This window comes from Micromys minutus, assembly GCF_963924665.1.
Source record: "Micromys minutus genome assembly, chromosome: 20".
Classification (NCBI taxonomy): domain Eukaryota; kingdom Metazoa; phylum Chordata; class Mammalia; order Rodentia; family Muridae; genus Micromys; species Micromys minutus.
In genome coordinates this window covers 5,632,793-5,655,661 of record NC_137955.1, presented here as the reverse complement: position 1 = coordinate 5,655,661, position 22,869 = coordinate 5,632,793, and the positions used below count along the sequence as shown (strand labels likewise).

Here is a 22,869-nt window from a genome sequence, read left to right as displayed (position 1 = left end):
AAATAACACCAGCTGAAATAGACACTCAAGAAGTATAATTTAGAGAGTCCCAAGAAGATCCAAGTTTTAGCCCAGTCTATAGAGTAAAAGACTCACTATGACCAACAAAGGAAACAGTGACTGTAAAGATGGCTCGGACAGACATCAGAAGTGTGTCCAGACCAAGATCAAAGGACTCCACCATTCCTCTATGAGTACACTTCACTATCTCCAGTCCATTTGTAAACACCCAGAGAAGCTGCTACACTATATCCCTTGCTTCTTTCCTCCTTTTATGTTTAGCAGAACTTTTATGATTTTTTAAATCTCCACTCATTCTTCTTAACATATCATCTAGTGATGGTTTTTAAACTCTTTCTGCTGAGGGAACTATTTTCTTTTCTTTCTTTCTTTTTGTTTTCTAATGACTTTCTGTTTTTCCAATCATGGCATTCGCCTCACTTCCCTTCTTTCTCGTTTCATCTGTGTAACCTGGCTTCACTTCCTTTGTTCTCCCTTCCTCAGTCTCCTTCCTGTTTAGCCTCAGTACTTTTAATCTTCATAACATACTGACGTGTATTTGGCAATTCCAGTGTTAGTATCATTTATGACATATTAGTTAACTATTACTCATTATAAATCTTCTTTTTTTTAACAAGTTTATTTTAAAAAACAAAGATAAATGTACAAATTTTAAGCACTTTTGCATAGAAGTATACGAATACATTTTTGTCAGTGCTTGGTTTGTTTTTTTTTTGTTTTTGTTTGTTTGTTTGTTTGTTTGTTTGTTTGTTTTTTAGGACTCATGGTGGTTTATTCCTAATGTGCTCAAACAGTATACAGTATATTTTAACCTACAGGAAGCTGCTTTGTCTTTTTTTTTTTGTTGTTGTTTTGTTTATTTCTTGGACTTCATACAGTCTGTGAGTTGTTTCTGGGGGAGTGCAAGCCTCTGGGGTTAGCATCCCACTATCAGTGACTGCATATTATGTCTGTTCTTTTATGACTGGGTTATCTCACTCAGAATGATATTCTCTAGATGCAGCCATTTTCTTAAGAATTTGGTTAAGTCATTGTTTCTAGTGGCTGAGTAGTACTCCATTGTGTAAATGTACTACAATTTTTGTATCCATTCATCTTCTGAAGGACATCTGGTTTCCTTCCAGCTTCTGGCTATTATAAATAGAGCTGCTATGAACATTGTGGTGCATATATCTTTGTTGTGTACTAAGGTTTCTCTGGGGTATATGCCCAGAAGTGGAATAGCTGGGTCTTCAGGTAGTACTATATCCAATTTTCTGAGGTATCGCCAGACTGATTTCCAGAGTGGTTGTATTAGTTTGCAACCCCACCAACAGTGGAGACGTGTTCCTCTTTCTCCACAACCTCACCAGCATCTGTTGTCATCTGAATTTTGGATCTTGGCCAATCTGACTGGTGTGAGGTGGAATCTCAGGGTTGTTTTGATTTGCATTTCCCTGATGGCTAAGGATGTCGAGCACTTCCTCAGATATTTCTCAGCCATTCGATATTCCTCAACTGAGAATGTTTTGTTTAGCTCTGTACCCCATTTTTTAATAGGGTTATTTGATTCACTGGTGTCTAGCTTTTTGAGTTCTTTGTATACCTTAGATATTAGGCCTCTATCTGATGTGGAGTTGGTAAACATCTTTTCCCATTCTGTTGGCTGCCATTTTGTTTTCTTGACGATGTCCTTAGCCTTACAAAAACTTTGCAATCTCATTAAGTCCCATTTGTTAATCTTTGACCTTAGAGTATGAGCCATTGGTGTTTTTTTCAGGAAATTTCTCCTGTGCCTATATGTTCTAAAGTTTTCTCTACTTTCTCATCTAATAGTTTCAGTGTATCTGGTTTAATGTGGAGATCTTTGATCCACTTACACTTGAGTTTTGTACAAGGAGATAAGAAAGGGTCTATTTTCATTCTTTTGCATGCTGAGTGCCAGTTGGACCAGCACCATTTGTTGAATAGGCTGTCCTTTTTCCATTGAATGTTTACTGCTCCTTTGCCAAAAATCAGGTGACCATATATGTGAGGGCTCATTTCTGGATCTTCTATTCTATTCCATTGATCCACATGCCTATTTCTGTACCAGTACCATGCAGTTTTCAGCACAATTGCCTTGTAATATAGCTTGAGGTCAGGGATAGTGATTCCTGCAGATGTTTTCTTGTTGTTGAGGATGGATTTCGCTATTCTAGGTCTTTTGTTGTTCCATATGAAATTGCACATTGACCTTTCCAATTCCATGAAGAACTGTGTTGGAATTTTGATGGGGATTGCATTGAATCTGTAGATTGCTTTTGGTAGGATGGCCATTTTTAACATGTTGATCTTTCCAATCCATGAGCATGAGAGATCTTTCCATTTTCTGAGATCCTCCTCAATTTCTTTCTTTAGAGGTTTGAAGTTCTTGTCATACAGGTCCTTCACTTGCTTAGTTAGAGTCACACCAAGGTATTTCATAGTTTTTGTGACAATTGTGAAGGGTACCTTTTCCCTAATTTCTTTCTCCACATGTTTGTCCTTTGAGTATAGGAAGGCTACTGATTTGTTTGAGTTGATTTTGTATCCAGCCACTTTGCTGAACTTGTTTATCAGCTCTAGGAGTTCTCTGGTGGAGTTTTTGGGGTCACTTAAGTACACTATCATGTCATCGGTTTGATAGTGTGCATTAAGATCTTACTAGTTACAATGAGCATAAAGTACATGTAAAACCGGATGTAACCTGGAATTAGTCAAAGTTTTCTTGGTGTGCAAAGATTAAGCATAATGTTTTTTTCTTTTCTTTCTTTTTTTTTTTTCTTTTCTTGAAACTGACACAGTCTGTGAGTTGTTTCTGGGGTGTTCAGAGCTTTCTGGGGCTAGTATCCAATTATCAGTGACTGCACATTATGTTTGTTCTTTTGTGACTGGGTTATCTCACTCAGGATGATATTCTCTAGATGCATCCACATTATAAATCTTCTGTAGTTTGATATCATTCTTACCATAGTAGGTCATTTTCCAAGTAAGTTGCTCTACATCGCTCTCTCTCGCCACCTCTCTCTCCTGTCTCACACATACAGAGAATGAAAAACAAACCAAGCATGCATCTTCAAGTGCTGATCTCAACGATACTGAAATATCTAATGAAAATTTTAAATTTTGTGCTTAAAAAAGGTCAGTGACATAAAATTAGTACACAACAGCAAAGCTAACATCAGGCTTTATAGAGAGTGGTCGGCAAGATGGAAGAAATGTCAACAGAAGGGATGATAAAAATCAACAATGTGGATGAAAAAAGTTAACAAAGAAATTTTAGGTAGGAAATGGAGATTTTTTTTAAAAAAAATATAGAGATATCTTAGAAGTTAAATGGAATTAATAAAATCAATTTTAAAATATGTTAATAAACACCACAAAGCAGAAGAAATACTATGAAGAATAAAGGATGAAGTTAATGAAATACTACATTCTGATATAAATGAAAAAAATAAAAAGATTAAATGGCCATGATGACAAAATTCAAGAATTCTGGGATGTAATCAAAAGAGCAGAAGAAGAAAATTAGATAAACAATAAAGACACACACATTTCCTTTAATAAAATCATAAGAGAAATGTGCTAAATCTAGAGAAAGAATTATACATTTCAAACATACTATTTAGACCCTCATATACATGACTAGAAAAAAAAACCTTTCAACAAATTGAAAGACCTCTAAACTAAAATTTTTTAAACACTGAAAACAAAAATTAAAGATATTTGAAAATAGATTTCCCTTGTTCATGGATTTGAAAAACTAATATTGCAAAAATTTTCTATGTTATATACCATCTACAGCAGTCTATTCAATGCAATACACATCAAAATCCTAATGGCACTGTTTATAGAAGGAAAAAAATCAAAAAATTTGATAGAAGAACAAAGGAAATGGCCAAAATTAATCTCATTAGAAGGGGTTATGCTAGGCACTTCAGTCCCCAGGAAAAAGGCATCCCAGATTCATCAGGACCGGAGTCCTGCCTGCAGGTTGCTGGGCACCCAGAAGGGTGAGTCCATCCTCACTCTCCACTGACTATCCTGGGAGGGGCTCCCAGTAACTCTCACAGCACAGGTAACTGTGCTGCCTAGGAACAGACACTTCCAAACCAAGGACAAAGCTGGCTGAGTTACATCAGTGCTGGGCAGTAAAATCAGAACTCACAGCCTACAGAGACCTGAATACCAAGGAGCAATTTCCCTCCATAGAGCACCAGCCTACAGACCCACAGGAGAGAGAGGCTCCAGTCAGAGACAACAAGATAACCTAGCATCACTGATAACAAGATGGGAAGAGGCAAGTGCAAGAATCTAAGAAACAGAAACCAAGAAGACCTGGCAACATAAGAATTCAGTTCCCCCACCACAACAAATAATGGATATATCAACGCACCAGAAAAACAAGGTCTAGACTTAAAATCCAACTTCATACTGATAATGGAGGTCCTCAAGAAGCACATAAATAACAAATATAAAGAAGTACAGCAAAGCCAAGAGAACACACTCAAACAAGTTGAAGATCTTAAGTAGAAAAAAATAAAACCCACAAAATCAGTTAAAGAGCTACAGGAAAGCACAAACAGGTGAAAGAATTGAAAACACAAATAAGAACAATGAAGAAATCACAAAGAAGACAACCCTAAAGTTGGAAAACAAAGGAAAGACATCAAGACTCATAAACACAACCATGACCAACAAAATACAAGAGATGAAAGAAAGAATCTCAGGACAGGACCAGACGCTCAGGCCATCTTCCACCAGGAACAGTGGAAATCCAGGGACCAAGGCCTAGTGAGACTGCGCAGCAAGTAGCTGGGGCACAGAGAAGTCTGGGCCAAGCATGCGGAAAGCGCCTCGCCCCATTGGTTCAGGAGAACAAGAACTCTGCCTTACAGACTCCTTTTCCACCTGGAGAGCCCATGCATGGGGAACAAACGCTCAGGCCATTTGCCACCAGGAACAGCAGAGATCCAGGGACACAGGCAAGGTACACGGAGGAGAGAGGAACCATCACTGACAACAAGATCACCTATAAACACAAACAACAAGATGGGAAGAGGAAAGCAGAAGAACTTACCCAATGGAAGCCAAGACAACCTGGCAACACCACAACCCAGCTCTCCCATCACAGCAAACAGTGGAATGCCAAACTCCAGAAAAAGAAGACTCAGATCGGAAATGATACCTAAAGAGGGTGATAGAGATTCTTAAAAAAGAATGGGAAGAAAAGCATAAAGAAATAGAAGCTTTTAAAGAGGGAACAAGAAAAATACTCAAAGAAATCAAAGAAATACAGGAAAACAGAACCAAAGAGATAAAGGAATTGAAGGAGGAATTTAAAATAGAAACAATAAAGAAAACACTAAAAGAGACAATGCTGGAGGTAGAAAACCTAAAGAAGAAATCAGTAGTCACAGATGCAAGCATCTCCAACAGACTACAAGAGACGGAAGAGACAATCTCAGGGGCCAAAGACAACATTGAAAACATAGACAAAAAGTCAGAGAAGATGCAAAAGCCAAAAAGCTCCTAACCCAAAAATATCCAAGAGATCCAGGACACAATGAGAAGACCAAACCTAAGGAAAATAGGAATAAAAGAAGGCGAAGAATATCAACTAAGAAGCACAGTAAATATCTTCAAAATCGTAGAAGAAAACTTCCCTGCCCTTAAGAATAAGATGACCATGAGCATAAAAGAAGCCTTCAGAACTCCAAATAGGTTGGACCAGAAAAGAAATTCCTCCCGACTCATAATAGTCAACACGCCAAGATACTAAAGAAAGAAAGAATACTAAAAGCAGTAAGGGAAAAAAGTCATGTAACATAAAGGCAGACCAATCAGAATCACACCCGATATCTCAATAAAAACTATGAAAGCTAAAAGAGCCTGGACAGATATCATGCAGACCCTAAGAGAGCACAAGTGCCAGCCCAAGCTGCTATAATCAGCAAAACTATCAATTACCTCTAAATCCTTAACATATATGTTACAAATACAAGAGCACTCATATCCATAAAAGAAACCCTACTAAAACTCAAAGCATACATTGCACCACACAATAATAGTGGGAAACTTCAACACCCCACTCTCACCAATGGACAAATCATGGAAACAGAAACTGAATAAGGACTCAGTGAAACTAGCAGAGGTTATGAACCAATTGGAATTAATAGACATCTACAGAACACTTCATCCTAAAATAAAAGAATACAACTTCTTCTCAGCACCTCATGCACCTTCTCCAAAATTGGCCATATAATTAATTGATCACAGAACAAGCCTCAAAAGATATAAGAAAATTGAAATACTCCCATGCATCCTATCAGATCACCAGGGTTCAAGGCTGGTCTTTAATAAAAACAAATACAACAAAAAGTGCATATACACATGGAAACTAAGCAATGCTCTATTAAATGATGCCATGGGAAAAAAAGATATAAAGAAAGAAATAAATAATTTTCAAAAATTTAATGAAAATGAAAACACAACATACCCAAACCAATGTGATACAAAGAAAGCAGCACTGAGAGAAAAACTCATAGCTCTGAGTGCTTCCAAAAAGAAACTGCAGAGAAAATACACTAGCAACCTGACAACACAGTTGAAAGCTCTAGAACAAAAGGAAGCAGATAAAACCAAGAATGAGTAGACAGCAAGAAATAATCAAACTCAGAGCAGAAATTGACCAAATAGAAACAAAATGAAACATTCAAAGAATCAACAAAACCAAGAGCTGGTTCTTTGAGAAAATTAACAAGATTGATAAACACTTAGCCAGACTAACTAGAAAGCAAAGAGAGAGTATACAAATTAACAAAATCGGAAATGAAAGTGGAGACATAATAACTGAAATTGAGGAAATTCAAGAAATCATCAGATCCTACTACAAAAGCCTATACTCAACAAAGCTCGAAAATCTGGAGGAAATGGATGAATTCCTAGACAGATACCAGATACTAAAGTTAAACCAGGACCAGGTAAATCATTTAAATAATCCCATAACACCTAAAGAAATGGAAGCAGTCATCAAAAGCCTCCCAACCAAAATAAACCCAGGTCCAGATGGGTTCAGTGCAGAATTTTATCAGACATTTATTGATGAACTAATACCAATACTCTCCAAACCATTCCACAAAATAGAATCAGATAGAACACTACCTTTCTTATCTCCTTGTACAAAGCTGAAGTTCAAGTGGATCAAAGATCTCTACATTAAACCAGGTATACTGAAACTATTAGAAAAGAAAGTAGGGAAAACCTTAGAACACATAGGCACAGGAGAAAATTTCCTGAACAGAACACCAATGGCTCATGCTCTAAGGTCAAATATCGACAAATGGGATTCAATGAGATTGCAAAGTTTCTCTAAGGCTAAGGACACTGTCAAGAAAACAAAATGGCAGCCAACAGAGTGGGAAAAGATCTTTACCTACCCCACATCAGATAGAGGCCTAATATCCAAGGTATACAAAGAACTCAAAAATCTAGACACCAGAGAATCAAACAACCCTATTAAAAAATGGGGTACAGAGCTAAACAAAAAGTTCTCAGTTGAGGAATATCGAATGGCTGTGAAGCATCTAAGGAAGTGCTCAACATTTTAGCCATCAGGGAAATGCAAATCAAAACAACCCTGAGATTCCACCTCACACCAACCAGAATGGCTAAGGTCATAAATACAGATGACAGCAGATGCTGGCGAGGATGCGGAGAAAAAGGAACACTTCTCCACTGTTGGTGGGGTTGTAAACTTGTACAAATACTCTGGAAATCAGTCTGGCTATTCTTCAGAAAATTGGACAAAGTACTACCTGAAGGCCCAGTTATTCCACTTCTGGGCATATACCCCAGAGAAGCTCCAACATACAACAAAGACACATGCACCACAATGTTCATAGCAGCCCTATTTATAATAGCCAGAAGCTGGAAAGAACCCAGATGTCTTTCAGTAGACGAATAGATACAAAAGTTGTGGTATATTTACACAATGGAGTACTACTCAGCTATCAGAAACAATGACTTTATGAAATTCTTAAGAAAATGGATGCATCTAGAGAATATCATTCTGAGTGTGATAACCCAGTCACAAAAGAACAGACATAATATGCAGTCACTGATAATTGGATTCTAACCTCAGAAAGCTCTGAATACCCCAGAAACAACTCACAGACTGTATGAAGTTCAAGAAAAAACAAAGGCCAAAAAAAAAAAAAAAAGAAGAAAATGAAAAACCATTTTGCTTAATCTTTACACACAAAACTGTGACTAATTCCAAGTCACATCTTGTTTTACGTGTACTTTATGCTCATTGTAACTAGTAAGATTTTAATGCACACTATCGATCCTTTAAAAAAATCAAGTACTGACAAAATAAATTTGTATACTTTTATGTAAAAATGCTTAAAATTGTACATTTATCTTTGTTTTTAAAACAAAGTTGTTCAATTTAAAAAAAGAAAAGAAAAACAACCATTAGAAGTGTGTTAGACATTGTACTGACAGGTATTAGCCATGTGTATAATATTGATTTTTCTGAACTTTGAACATCCTTTGTCACCAATCAACTTTTTTGATTTCTGGTTTCTTTCACTCTTACAAAGTTTTCTATTTATATGTACCTTTTAAGGAGAACTTTCCATACAAATTATCTTTCCAGTGACTTTATAAACAGCATTTATTTCTTAAAATGAATTATTATGTCATGTTCATACTATTTTTATAATCGCTGCTATTTTGTGTCTTGCTAATTTACTGTTTTGGTAGAATTCTGAGAATGCTTTAGGAATAATATTAATTACAACCAATAACATTCTTGCTTTCTAATGTTAAAAAAATCAAGTACTGAAAAAATGTATTCATATACTGTTATGCAAAAATGCTTTTAAAATCTGTACATTTATCTTTATATTTTACAATAAAGTTGTTCAATTAATAAAAATTAATAAATAAAAATAAAAAAATTAAAAAAGATATCATAGAAAACATTGACACAACAATCAGAGAATGCAAAAATCAAAAAGCTTCTGACCCAAAACATCCAAGATATCCAGGACACAATGAGAAGAACAAACCCAAGGATAATAGGTGTAGAAGAGGGTGAAGAATATCAACTAAAAGGCACAGTAAATATCTTCAACAATATTATAGGAGAAAAGTTCCCTAACCTAAAGAAAAATATAACCACGAACATACAAGAAGCCTACAGAAGCCCAGATAAAGCAGAAAAAAAAATTTCTCCCAAAACATAATACTCAAAACAAAAAAATGTTTGAAATAAAGAGAGAATACTAAAAGCAGTAAGGGAAAAAAGACAGGTAATATATTAAGGCAGACTGACCAGAATTACACAAGACTTTTCAACAGAGACTATAAAAGCTAGAAGATCCTGGACTACCTTCATATAAACCCTAAGAGAACAGAAATGCCAGACCAAGTTACTATATCCAGCAAAAAAAATTCAAATGCCATAGATGAAGAAACCAATGTATTTCAGGACAAAAAAATTTACACAATATCTATTCGTAAATCCAGCCCTACAAGAGAGAATAGATGGAAAAATCTACCACAAAGAATGAAACTTCACCCTAGAAAAAGCAAATTAATCTTCTTGCAACAAACAGCAAAGAAGAAAAGCAAACAAACATAATTCTACCTCTAACAACAAAAATAACAGAAAACAACAATCACTATTCCTTAATATCTCTTAACATCAATGTACTCAATTCCCCAATAAAGAGACATAGACTATCACACTGGATATATAAACAGGATCCATCATTTTGCTGCATAAAGGAAACACATCTAAGCAACAATGACAAGTGCTACCTCAGAGTAAAAGGCTGACAAAAACGTTTCCAAGCAAATGATCCCAAGAAACAAGCAGGAGTCACCATCGTAATATCAAATAAAATATATTTTCAACGAAAAGCCATCAAAAACATATGGAAGGATACTTTTTTTCATTAAAAAAAAAATCTGCCAGGATTAACTCTCAATCCTGAACATCTATGCTACAAACACAAGGGCATCCACATTCATACATTAAATTATACTACAGCTCAAAGAATATACTGTACCACACACAATAATAGTGGGAAACTTCAACACCAAACTCTCATCAATGGACAAATCATGGAAGCAAAAACTGAAAAAGGGCACAGTGAAGGAACAGAAGTTATGAACCAAATGGATTTAAGAGACAACAATAAAATATATCATCCTAAAAAAATAGGATATACCTTCTCTTAGCACCTCACAGCAACTTCTCCAAAATTGAACATATAGTCTGTCACAAAACAGGCCTCAGCAGATACAAGAACACTGAAATAATCCCATACATCCTGTCAGATCACCATGAACTAAGGCTGATCTTCAATAACAACAAAAACAACAAAAAGCCCACATACACTTGGAAGTTGAACAATGCTCTACTCAGTAATAGTTTGGTCAAGGAAGAAATAAAGAAAGAAGTCAAAGACATTTTAGAATTTACTAAAAACACATCATAACCAAACTTATGGGATGCAATGAAAGCAGTGCTGAGGGAAAAACTCATAGCTCTGAGTGCCTCCAAAAAAAAAAAAAAAAAAAAAAAAAAAACTTCACAGCACAACTAAAAGCTCTAAAACAAAAAGAAGAATATACACCAAAGAGAAATAGATGGCAGGAAATAAGCAAACTCAGAGCTGAAATCAATCAAATAGAAATAAAAAGAGCTATACAAAGAATCAACAAAACCAGGAACTGGTCCTTTGAGAATATCAACAAGATCAATAAACCCTTGGCAGACAAATTAGAGGGCAAAGAGACAGTATCCAAATTTACAAAATCAAAAATAAAAGGGGAGACACAACAATAGAAACTGAGAAAAATCAAGAAATCGTCAGATTCTATTACAAAAGCCTATACTCAAACAAACTGGAAAATCTACATGAATTGGACAATTTTCTACACAGATATCAGGTACTGAAGTCAAATCAGGAGGAGATAAACTATTTAAACAGCCCCCAAACCCCTAAATAAATAGAAGCAGTCATCAAAAGTCTTCCAAAAATCCAAAAAACCCAGGACCAGACAGGTTTAGTGCAGAATTCTTTCAGACCTTCATAGAAGACCTAATACCAATACTCTCTAAATAACTCCAAAAAACAGACACCAAGATAACACTACCCAACTCATTCTTTGAACCCTCAATTACTCTCATTCTTATACCACACAAAGACCCTACAAAGAAAGAGAACTTTAGACCAATTTCGCTCATGAACATTGATTCAAAAATACTCAATAAAATTTTTGCAAACAAAATCCAAGAACACATCAAAACAATCATTCACCATAATCAAGTAGGCTTCAACCAAGAGATGCAAAGATGGTTCAATATATGGAAATCCATCAATGTAATCCACTATATAAACAAACTCAAAAAAATTCAACACCCCTTCATGTTAAAAGTCTTGGAAAGAACAGGAATCCAAGGCTCGTACTTTAACATAGTAAAAGCAATATACAGAAAACTAGTAGCCAACATTAAACTGAATGGTGAGAAACTTGAAGCACTCCCACTAAAATCAGGGACTATCAAGACTGCCCACTCTCTGCCTACCTATTCAATATACAACTGGAAGTACTAGCCAGAGCACTCAGACAACAAAAAGGGGTCAAAGGGATACAAAGTGGAAAGAAAGAAGTCAAAATATCACTATTTACAAATGACATGATATTATGCTTAAGTGACCCCAAAAAATTCCACCAGCGAATTTCTACAGCTGATAAACAACTTCAGAAATGTGGCTGGTTATAAAAGTAACTCAAACAAATCAGTTACCTTTCTCTCATCAAAGGATAAATATGCTGAGCAAGAAATTTTGGAAAAGACACACTTCACAATAGTCACAAACAATATGAAATACTTTGGTGACCCCAACTAAGAAAATGAAAAAACTGGACGACAAGAACTTCAAATCTCTGAAGAAGAAAATTAAAAAATATCTAAGAAGATGAAAAGATCTCCCGTGCTCATGGATTGGAAGAAACAATATTGTAAAAATGGCCCTCTCGAGGAAAGCAATCTCCAGATTCAATGCAATCCCTATCAAAATTAAAACTCAATTCTTCATAGAGTTGGAAAGAGCAATTTGCCAATTCATTTGAATAACAAAAGAACCTAGAATAGCAAAAGCTATTCTCAACAATAAAAGAACTTTCAGAAGAATCACCATCTTTGACCTCAAGCTGTATTACAGATCAATTGTGAGATAAAGCGCATGGTATTGGTACAGAGAAAGTTAGGAAGATCTATAGAACAGAAGTAAAGACCCAAAAAAAACCCACACTTATGGTCACTTTATCTTTGACAAAGGAGCTAAAAACATTAAATGAAAAAAGAACAGCTTCTTCACCAAATGGTGTTGGTATGATGGCACTCAGCATGCAGAAGAATGCAAATCGATCCTTTCTTATCTCCTTGTACAAAGCTTAAGTGCAAGTGGATCAAAGATCTCCACATAAAACCAGGTACACTGAAACTATTCGAACAAAAGGTGGGGATCAACTTAGAACTCATAGGCACAGGGGAAATTTTCCTGAACAGAACACCAATGGCTTATGCTCTAAGATCATAATCGACAAATGGGACCTCATGAAATTGCAAAGTTTCTGTAAGGCTAAGGACACTGTTAAAAAGACAAAATAGCAGCCAACAGATTGGGAAAGGATCTTTATCAATCCTACATCTGACAGAGGGCTAATATCCAATATTTACAAAGAACGCAAGAAGTTAGACTCCAGAGAATCAAATAATCCTACTAATAAATGGGGTACAGAGATAAACAAAGAATTCTCTACTGAAGAATACCAAATGCCCTAGAAGCACCTAAAGAAATGCTCAACATCCCTAGTCACCAGGGAAATGCAAATCAAAACAACCCTAAGATTCCACCTCACAGTCATCATATTAGCTAACATCAAAAACCAAGGTGACAGCAGATGCTGGCGAAGATGTGGAAAAAGAGGAACACTCCTGCATTGATGGTGGAATGAAAGCCATGACAACCACTCTGGAAATCAGTCTGGAGGTTCCTTAGAAAATGGACATAGTACTACCTGAAGACCCAGCTGTTCCACTCCTAGGCATATACCCAAAAGATGCTCCAACATATACGAAGGACACATGTTCCACCATGCTCATAGCAGCCTTATTTATAATAGCCAGAAGCTGGAAAGAACCCAAATGTCCTCAACAGAGGAATGGATACAGAAAGTGTGATACATTTACACAACAGAGTACTATTCAGCTATTAGAAACAAATGATATTATGAAAGTCCTAGGCAAATGGATGGAACTAGAAACTATCATCCTGATTAAGGTAACCCAGTCATAAAAAACAAACATGGTATGCAGTCATTCATAATTGGATACTAGCCGCAGAAAGCGCTGAATACCCAAGAAACAAATCACAAACCTTATGAGGCTCAAAAAGAAGGAAGTGCAGAATGTGGATGCCTTGGTCCTTCTTAGAAGGAAGAACAGGACACTTACGGGAGGAAATACAAGGTCAAATAGAGGATCAGGGATTGAAGACAAGATCATTCTTATGCTGCCTCACCTAGGGATCCACCTCATATGTAGCCACCAAACCCAAGCATTACTGTACTGCTGATGCCAAGAAGTGCTTACTGGCAGAAACCAGATATGGATACCTCTTCAGAAGCTCTGTCAGCATCATACAGATACAGCTGAGCATGCTTGCAGCTAACCATCAGACTGAACAGAGTGACCCCAATGAAGGTGTTAGAGAAAGGACTGAAGGAGCCAAAAGGGTCTGCAACTTCATGGGAAGAACAACATTATCAACCAACCAAACCCTCCAGAACTCCCATGGACTAAAACACCAACCACTGAGCACACATAGAGAGACCTATAGCTCTAGTTGCATATGTAGCAGAGGATATCATTATCTGGCATCAATGTGAGAAGAGGCCTTTGGTCCAGGGAGAGTGCTTTTTCCAAGTGTAGGGAAATGTCAAGGCAGTGAGGTGGAGAGGGTGATTGGGAGAGAGTGCACACAAGTTGAGGAATAGGGAGGAGGGGAGTAGGAATTGGGGATAACATTTGAAATGTAAATACCAATAATATCCAATTAAATAATTTTAGAAAAATAAAGCAAGTAAAAAGAAAGGTTTTCTCAATACCAGCCCAATAACACAAGAAATAATCTCAAGATTTGGCAAATGAAATCAGGACAGCAAAGTAATCACCAGAATTAAGAGACAATATATAGAATGGTAATAAATATATATTTACTAACTATATGTCAGAGAGACAGATGCATATAAATTATCTAGTCAACAATGAAATAATAAACAAAACAGACAGTTCTTTATAGAAGAAATGCAAGTGGCCAATAAATACTGGAAAAGAGTTCAACATCCTCAGCCATAGGAAAACGCATATAGGAATTCTTTAAGATTTGTCTCATCCTAGTAGAATGGCTATCATCTGAAAAGTAATGCTGGCAGAAGCATGGACAGCAGGTGTCTGTACACACTGCTGGTAGGAATGTAAACTTGTGTGTGCCTACTATAGATGTCAGATTGAAGAGCCTTTAAAAAACTACCAACATGACCCATCAATACTACTCATGGGTATACTATGTTACAAAGATACCTGTACATCCACATTACAGCTGGCTGTTCACAACATCCAGAAGATAAAACCAGCCTAGATGCCCACCAAGAGTTGAATAGTTAAGAAAAAGAAATGATAAGTACATAAAATATATTTTTCAAGAAAAATGCAATTATAACATTTTCAAGAAAATGGCTACAACTACAAATCATTGTGTTAAATGAAATAAACCACATTCAGAGATACCACATTTTTCACACATGCAGAACACAATTTGAAATTACATTTTCGTGCATGTGTTTGAGTACATGTGTTTGCTTTTTGTTTATGTGTGTTTATAGCTCAGAAAATTAGAAATAGGATTCTGAGAGGAGAAGGAAAGACTATGACCCAGGCAACAAAATAATACATGTAATAGGAAATAAGAAAAAATACAAACTGGGGGACAGAGGGAACATCAGCTAGCTGGAGAAGAAGCCCTGAGAAGGACAGTCCAGGAGGGGAATGAATTAAAATGAACTATATTGACACAAATGTATCTGTATTCTATTATAGAATCTATTCATTTGTATAACAGCCAAAAAACTTACTAAAATTAAAGGAACAAATATTTTATACCTAAAGCCCTAACATTATTTATAAAGTAGCTAGCAATAAATGTATTTAACATATGTTTTATGGAAATTAAACCTGAATGTTAAAGTAACAAGTACTAATATTACCTCATTTTGCTCAGCAGTTGTAAAAATTAGAAACCTGAACAAAAATAATTAAATTTACTTCCCAATTAGAGTTTTTCTCAAATTTAAAATTTACTTAAATTCTACTGTATTTACAATGCTATTTTCTACTGAAGTCAAAACAAGAATGTGGGTCTGTTATAGTAAGAAAGAAAAATGGTTGCAGAAAATAAAACTAAGACATGAAAATGTGTTCTTTACATAGATAAAGTTGTAATGAAACATCTAGAGTAGACTAGACAGGGTAAGAGCAAAAGAAAAAGTGGAAGATTTGATCTGCAATCATTCTTATGTGCAATTATGAACTAGGCATTTATCATTTTACTAGAATTGATTCCAATATGCAAAATTTCTGAGTACCCTGCACTCTTGACCATTTTCAGAGTTAAAAAGGATTATCAATAGTCTTCATCTATACCCAACCATTGGTCAGAAGTTGGTGACCCTATGGTTGAATTAGAGAAAGGCTGGAGAAAGCTGAAGAGGAGGGCGACCCCATAAGAAGAACGGCAGCCTCAACTAACCTGAATCCCAGAGATCTCTCAGACCCTGAGCCACCAACTAGGCAGCATACAATAGCTGGTCTAAAGCCCCCAACATATATACAACAGAGGACTGCCTGGTCTGGCCTCAATAGGAGAAGATGCTCCTAACCCTCCAGAAACTTGAGACACCAGAAAGTGGGGAGGCTTGGCGTGGGGTGGGGGAAAGGCCTTCTCTTGGAGACATGGAGGAGGAGAAGTGAGATGAGGAACTGTGGGAGGGCCAGGAGATTGGTAATGACTGGAATGTAAAAAACTAAATAAATAAAAGTAATAAATAAATAACAAAATTGGTTAAAAAAACAAAATTAAACAAACAAATAAATAGGAAATATTACATAGACATTGGTATAAAATTTTGCTCTAAGAACTTATAACCATAAGTAGATCCTAACTTACTTTAAGCTTTGTTACCTACCAGTGAAAAGATATGGAAAAACTTAAAGGGTAGTTAGTGTGATTTTCTGCATTGAAACTGTTCATGAATGATGAATGAGGCTTTGCTATTTGAACAGGAAATTTTAAGTGTAAAAGAATACCTGAGAGGTTACTCAGTCTCTACTCTTTTTTTTTTTTTTTTTTTTTTTTTTTAAAGGATTTTTTCAACAGAGTTTCTCTGTGTAGCCCTGGCTGTATAAGAACTCATGCTGAAGACCACCAGGCTAACCTCGACCTAACAGAGATCCATCTGCCTCTGGTCCAAGTGCTGGGATTAAAGGCACCACCACCACCCTGCACTCAGACTACTTCTAAATGAGTTTAAAAAGCTGCCCTGTGAAAATCATGACAAACATAATGAGAACAAAGATAAAGGAAAGAGCAGCAGAAATCATGAACAACATTAAACTATTATCTTTCCACTTAAACCACTACAGGAATGTTTTAAGCTGACGAAAGACATTTACATTGTGAACTTATTTTCCCATTAGAAATTTAAAATTATATTTACTCACCAATCCAACACAGTTGCTTAAAGCCACTTTAGTTGTTCTATGTTGATCTTGTAAGTATCCTGTGTAGTGACAGTTGTCTAAAAAGTCATGTTTCCACTGGGGTCCATCTTTCCCCCAATACTCTACTGTAAAATGTTTAGAAACAAAATTTGTATTGAGAGTCAAGTTTAGGTGAAAGTGCTTGCCATAGGCTGAAAGTTTAAAAAATAATTTAGACACTGCCTGCTGTGGATCAAGAAGGTCCATACTCCGTCTTCTCCTTGAGTGTTTATCATTTTTCACAGTAAAGCTGAGGAAAGCTCCATTTTGATCAACTCTTATTGGAATAGTTAGCTGGTAGTGTTCAAGATAAGTCAGGAATTCCTCTTTGTAATCCCAAGGCAGAAGGTCCAGAAAAGCACATGGAAGAAAAGAACATTTAACAGAACAAAGAAGCAGAACATGAGCACTGGTATCAGTTGAAAGTGTTTAGCATTCTATGTGGGGTGTGAATGAAAACTGATAGAGTAAACAGAATGAAAAAGTGAAATAAAAATTAACTTTCATTAGTTTGATTTCTTAAAACAGTAAAAAAACTAAAAAACTGTGAATAACTAGTTTTCTTTCAGAAATTTATTTTTTAATATATGGATTTCAAAAGGTCTTCTAGGAATATGAAAATCTTGCACAAAAACTAAATAAAAAGTACTTATACATGTTAAAAAATGTTTAGCTTAGATAAAGTAAATTTGTAAGCTACCCAAAGTGTCCATGGAGAATCTCTATGCCTCTGGACAAACCATCTTCAAAGAACAAAATCATTACTAAGAATTTGAAAGGCTGTGTTCACTTGAGAAACCAATCTGACATTTTTTCAAAATATTAAACATAAAGTTATCAGATAGTTTAGCAATAATTCTACTCCCAGGTACATACACAAAAAAATCTGTGTGAATGCTTATATAAGGACTGTTTGTCACTGCCTGAGACAGAAATAATGCAACCCTCCATCACTTAATGACTTAGCAGGTTGTGATAAAAAGATAATATTATTCCTCAACAAAAAAGAAAGAAAAGCAGCACTGTCAATACGCATGAATGGCCTTTCAGAAAAACTGCCTTTGCCCTTGCTGTCCTGGAACTCACTCTGTAGACCAGTCTGGCCTTAGTAAGAGATCCCCTGACTCTTCCTCCACAATGCTGGAATCAAAGTTCATTTTCTAAGATAAAAATCATAACATTTAGTAAAAGAAGCCAATCACAAAAAGACTGAATATTCTACTTTGGTGAAATAGTCAGACGAGGCAAAGCTCTAGATATAAGAGTTCAAAATGTAGAAATGCCAAGAACTAGGAAATTTAGGAGTGGCTCTCAATGGGCACAGACTTTTTGTTTGTTTGTTTGTTTCTATTTTTAAGAAAAGATTAAAATGAACTAAAGTAGATTATGGTAATACTGTACAGTTCTAAAACCTACAAACAACCACTGAGATATACACTTTAATGAATGTATTATATGTATATTGATTCTTAATAAAATGATAAAAATCAATAGCGCAATAAAAATTAAACAATTAAACATTTTTATTTGTTATTTTTTATTTTACATGCATAAGTTTTATATCTGCATGTATGTATATTCACCATGTATATACTCAGTTTCCATGGATACCAGAGAACATGGATGGTCTGGAGTTTCTGATAGCTGTGAACTTGTAGCTGAGCATGATCCTCTGCAAATTTTGTCAGTGTTCTTAACCACTGAGCCTTCTCTACAGCCCTACAGTTTTCATATTTAGATTAGTCAGTCATCTCTTTCTCAGGCATACCTTTATTCAGTTAGGTTTACCACCAGGAGAAACCAGATTACCAGCACACTGCTTTACTGACCACACATGGAGTTTATTTCATAACTATAAAGTCTTAACCAGTGAAATAACTGTAAGCAGTGAGAATAATTTAAAATATCGTGATTAATTTTTCATGAACAAGAGACTAAATGCTATTGTTTTGTCATTATACACACACCTCCAAATATGTGCCAGTCTATAACACCTTCATCAGCACCAAAAAAAATTATTTGTTACTGGGTATTCATCAGAGAAAATTCCAAAAGGTATAGCTTTCAATAATTCTATAAGCAATGAACTGGTCCAGGAAATATGATATAACATTTTCTGCTGCACTTTCTATGTTGAGGTCATTTCTATGATATAAACTTCAATTGTCTGAATTAGAATTATAAAAATGAGAATCCTTATGTTTGGAAAAGTATTTCATTGTTATTTTGTATTTTAAATAAAGGGTTCATATTTAAAGTTGCATCAAAATGAGTCTGGTTTCTTTCTCTTCTACAGTATAAATATTTAAATTCTGTATAAAAGTGACCTGGCTCAAAACCGAAGCAATGAATGAGTCTATTAAGATGAAAACATAGCAAAAGCACCAGCATGCAGTGTATCATCTTCTAAGATACTCAACTCTAAAACCAGTGAAGCATTGTCTCAGAATAAATGTAGCATCCTCTTAATAAGACCTTTGTTTCTTCTCCATCTGACTAAATATTCCCAAGAAACTATTTAGCAAACTAAATATTCAGCATTCTTATTTTATGATCATTTCTATTTCAAATTTCAAAATCAGAAATCCTACCTTGAGAACTGTATGAAAGTCTGTGGTCACTATAAAATTCCGATGAGGCCATGATGAGGCTCAAAATCCAAGTCAACGTTTTCCACGAAATTTCCATAATTTGGAAAACAATGATTTTGGAGGGCTACCTATGAGCTAGAGAGTCAATAGCATACCAATATCGAAGCATAACAATTTTAATTCCTTAAGCCTTCTTGCAAATGAGTTGTTAGATGCTCCACTGTTTAACAAGTACTTTTTCCCCAACATCTTGCAATTTCTTCTATGTCTGGATTCATTTTCCCAATCCAAAAAATGAAGAAAATATGATGATGAAATTTTTTCATTAGCAAAGCTTAGAGTGATAGGTCACTTAAGTATGGTGGCCACTTTTTAACCTAAAGAAAAAAAAATGTGAATTAACTGAAAAATATCATGAATGAACACACTTACTACAGATTAAGGAATACTTACCAAAGGACATAAATTCAAAATAACTTAATGCAGTTTAACACATTATCAGAAACCTAAATGGCTAGCAGGATAATTTCATGACAACTAAACAATCAAAGAAGGAACCTAGGAGCTAGAAAGTATAGAGTACTTTTTGATGTACAATGTTTTATAAATAAAAAAGAAAGAAAGAAAGAAAGAAAGAAAGAAAGAAAGAAAAGAGAAGGAAAAGAGTATGGCAAGAAATCTGAAGAACACATAATTATTAAAAAAAAAAAAAAAAAAACTCTGAAGATAACCATGGAGAGGTATAGTGTGCTAACCTCCTTTTAATAACACATAAAAAGACAAATTGCAAGATCTGTCAATCATATGTACTAGAAATAGTATGTGATTCCATTCCTCAGCAAAGTCTTTTAAGCCCATTCATATGACAATTGGATCTACAAATGCACAGTGAGACTTATCAACTGTCTATGAACACTTAGGTAGTATGACAACCTAAACTTCTAAATTATTGACTCAAGTTATGGTAGAGCAGATTTGTCTAGAATTCTTACATGGTTTATTAAGCAACTCAAGTAAAGTCATTTCAACTCTATATAATGTGCTTAAGAAGTTTGAACAACTTCATTTTAAATATTACAACATCCTTCTAATCCTATCCCATATATCTTATTTTTGGCTAATAATCTCACTCAGAATTTATGGCCTCAAAATATTTACATATGTGAGCACTTGCTTGACCAACAGCTGCCATATCAGAAGAAAAAATATAACTAGAGGATTAAAAACCAGCTTACTAGCAGCAAAATAATGACTAAAAAGAACAAAAGTCCAAACATAATTTTAGAACCATGAAGTAATACAGCTTGGAATAAAGGTAAAACTATACTTACGTTTCTATAGTATACACAACTGTGCCATTGCTCAACATCTGATTTTTATAATACTATATCTGATTTTGGAATAAAAGTTAAATCACCTCTGTAAGATATATTAATACAAATATGATTTTAAAAATGTATGTAGAGGATATTAGAAAAAAACCAAAATTTCTAATGTACATAGTAGTCACATAATAAATATTTGCCATATTTGTTGGTTTAAAATAAATGAATAAATAAAAATAATGAATAAAATATAACCAGTTGGGCATATAGAAGTATAAAAGTCTGTGTAATACTTCATTCCCTTTGGAGCTAGAAATATAGGTTATTATACCTGAAATTTCTCACATTCATCTCTACAAGTGACCAAACTCCTGACCTTTGGGAAAGTTAATTCATTAGTCAACAATGTGTTTTAAAATGACATTATAAAAATAGCAGAATACAGAAAAGATTAAAACACAATCCTTGTCCTTGATGAGGAATTTATAATGTAAGTAACAGAAAAATTAAAAAATGGTGGCTATTGCCCATGTGAAGTTAAAAAACATGTTATGGGTGATCAGATGAAGGAAATTATCTTTATGTCAGTGAAGATGAACTGAGGAAAGCTAGTGCAAAGGAGCAGCAGAGGCAGACCATGGAAAGGAGTAAAATTTCACTAGTCCAGTTGATGGACATATGCATTCTCATAGAAGAGAGTCAGTCCAGAAGGCCTAGATGGCAAGCAGTGCAGATGGAGTAAAGGCACTAACATTGGTGATCACAGAAACAGTAGTCTGTGCAGAAGCCTACATAGTAATATATTAAAAAGTAGCTTAATGTCAGACCAAAAATAAATATTTAAACTACAGATTACTTCCTTCGGTCTTCACTCACACAGTGAGAGCCCCTATGGTACTGCAGATTTTGCCAGACTCAGTGGGGCTGTCTCTTAACAGCCTTCTGTCATCCTCATCCTTTGAATAATTTAATTTTAATCAAGAAAGTGTCTCAATACTGAAAGGATGCCACTTCCATGATTTGGTTACAAAAGATTCTGGCTCAGAATCTTGGTACTAGACTTTGTTTCTTTGGTTTAGATGAAGCAACTTAATATTAAGATGTTCACAAAAAGGGAATCAGAGCAACCTCCACCTAGTACTGACAAGAAACTGAACACCCCGCCCCATCCAATAGCATGCTAGTGACTAAATCCTGCCCCAGAATACTTAGAAGTCCATTCTTCACCAATGAGGCTTCTTGCAAAGAACTCAGTCTTTGCCAATACTTTGATTGTAACCTCACCAGGACAGTTAGTCATGGCTGAACTCACAGAACCTGGCTCAGTGAATATGTGCTAAATTATTTACTCTGTATTCGTTATGCAGTAATTAATAACTAATACAGCCATGAATTAACGCATTAAGAAATTGGCATTCACAACATCAAGTAGTTAGAAAACAAATAAGTTTACATTTTTATAACTTGGCTATGTGGCTGAAAATGTAAGTTTTGTGTATCATACTACACTTTAACTTAAGGTACTACTTTGAATATTCAGTAGCAGTTCTCTACAACCATGGAATTTGTTAGCATAAACAGGTTTTTAAGCAACATTGCATTCAGTTGTTTTATCTTAAAACTTCTATTTCTATTTAGGCAAGACAAAAAGTACATTCTTAAGTTTAAAAATTTATAAACTAAATCCTACTATTTATTCAGTTACAATAAATAAATGAATCACTGTCTTGGTTTGCAACCTTATCATACATTGTTACCCCAAACCTAACCATGGAATATTAATGTGTAACTATTGCTCCATGAATAACATTCCTCCTTACTGTGTTAGTTTTTTCAAGTCACTAGAATGTTTTCAGTAATAACATCTGACATCAGATGAGTTCTCCATTCACTTTAAATGTTAATATTCAATTAAAGTGGAATTTATAATTAGCACATTTGAATTCATTTTCTAGCATTCATGATAGATTTTCATTAAATGATCCACATCTTTCTTATCTTCTTGCACAATGAAACTAATGGCAAA

At 35.1% G+C, this 22,869-nt stretch overlaps 1 protein-coding gene across 1 annotated transcript in view; it reads right to left on the bottom strand.

Moving 5' to 3' along the window:
• Positions 1 to 19,615, bottom strand: part of ADAMTS6 (ADAM metallopeptidase with thrombospondin type 1 motif 6) — a gene marked incomplete at both ends in the record, with an annotated part of 264,023 nt that extends 244,408 nt beyond the window's left edge. The window contains 2 exons of the mRNA XM_080933513.1: positions 16,889 to 17,253; positions 19,519 to 19,615. Coding sequence (XP_080789639.1) covers positions 16,889 to 17,253; positions 19,519 to 19,615 — 462 coding nt within the window. The remainder of the gene's footprint in view (positions 1 to 16,888; positions 17,254 to 19,518) is intronic.
• Positions 19,616 to 22,869: the final 3,254 nt, after the last annotated feature.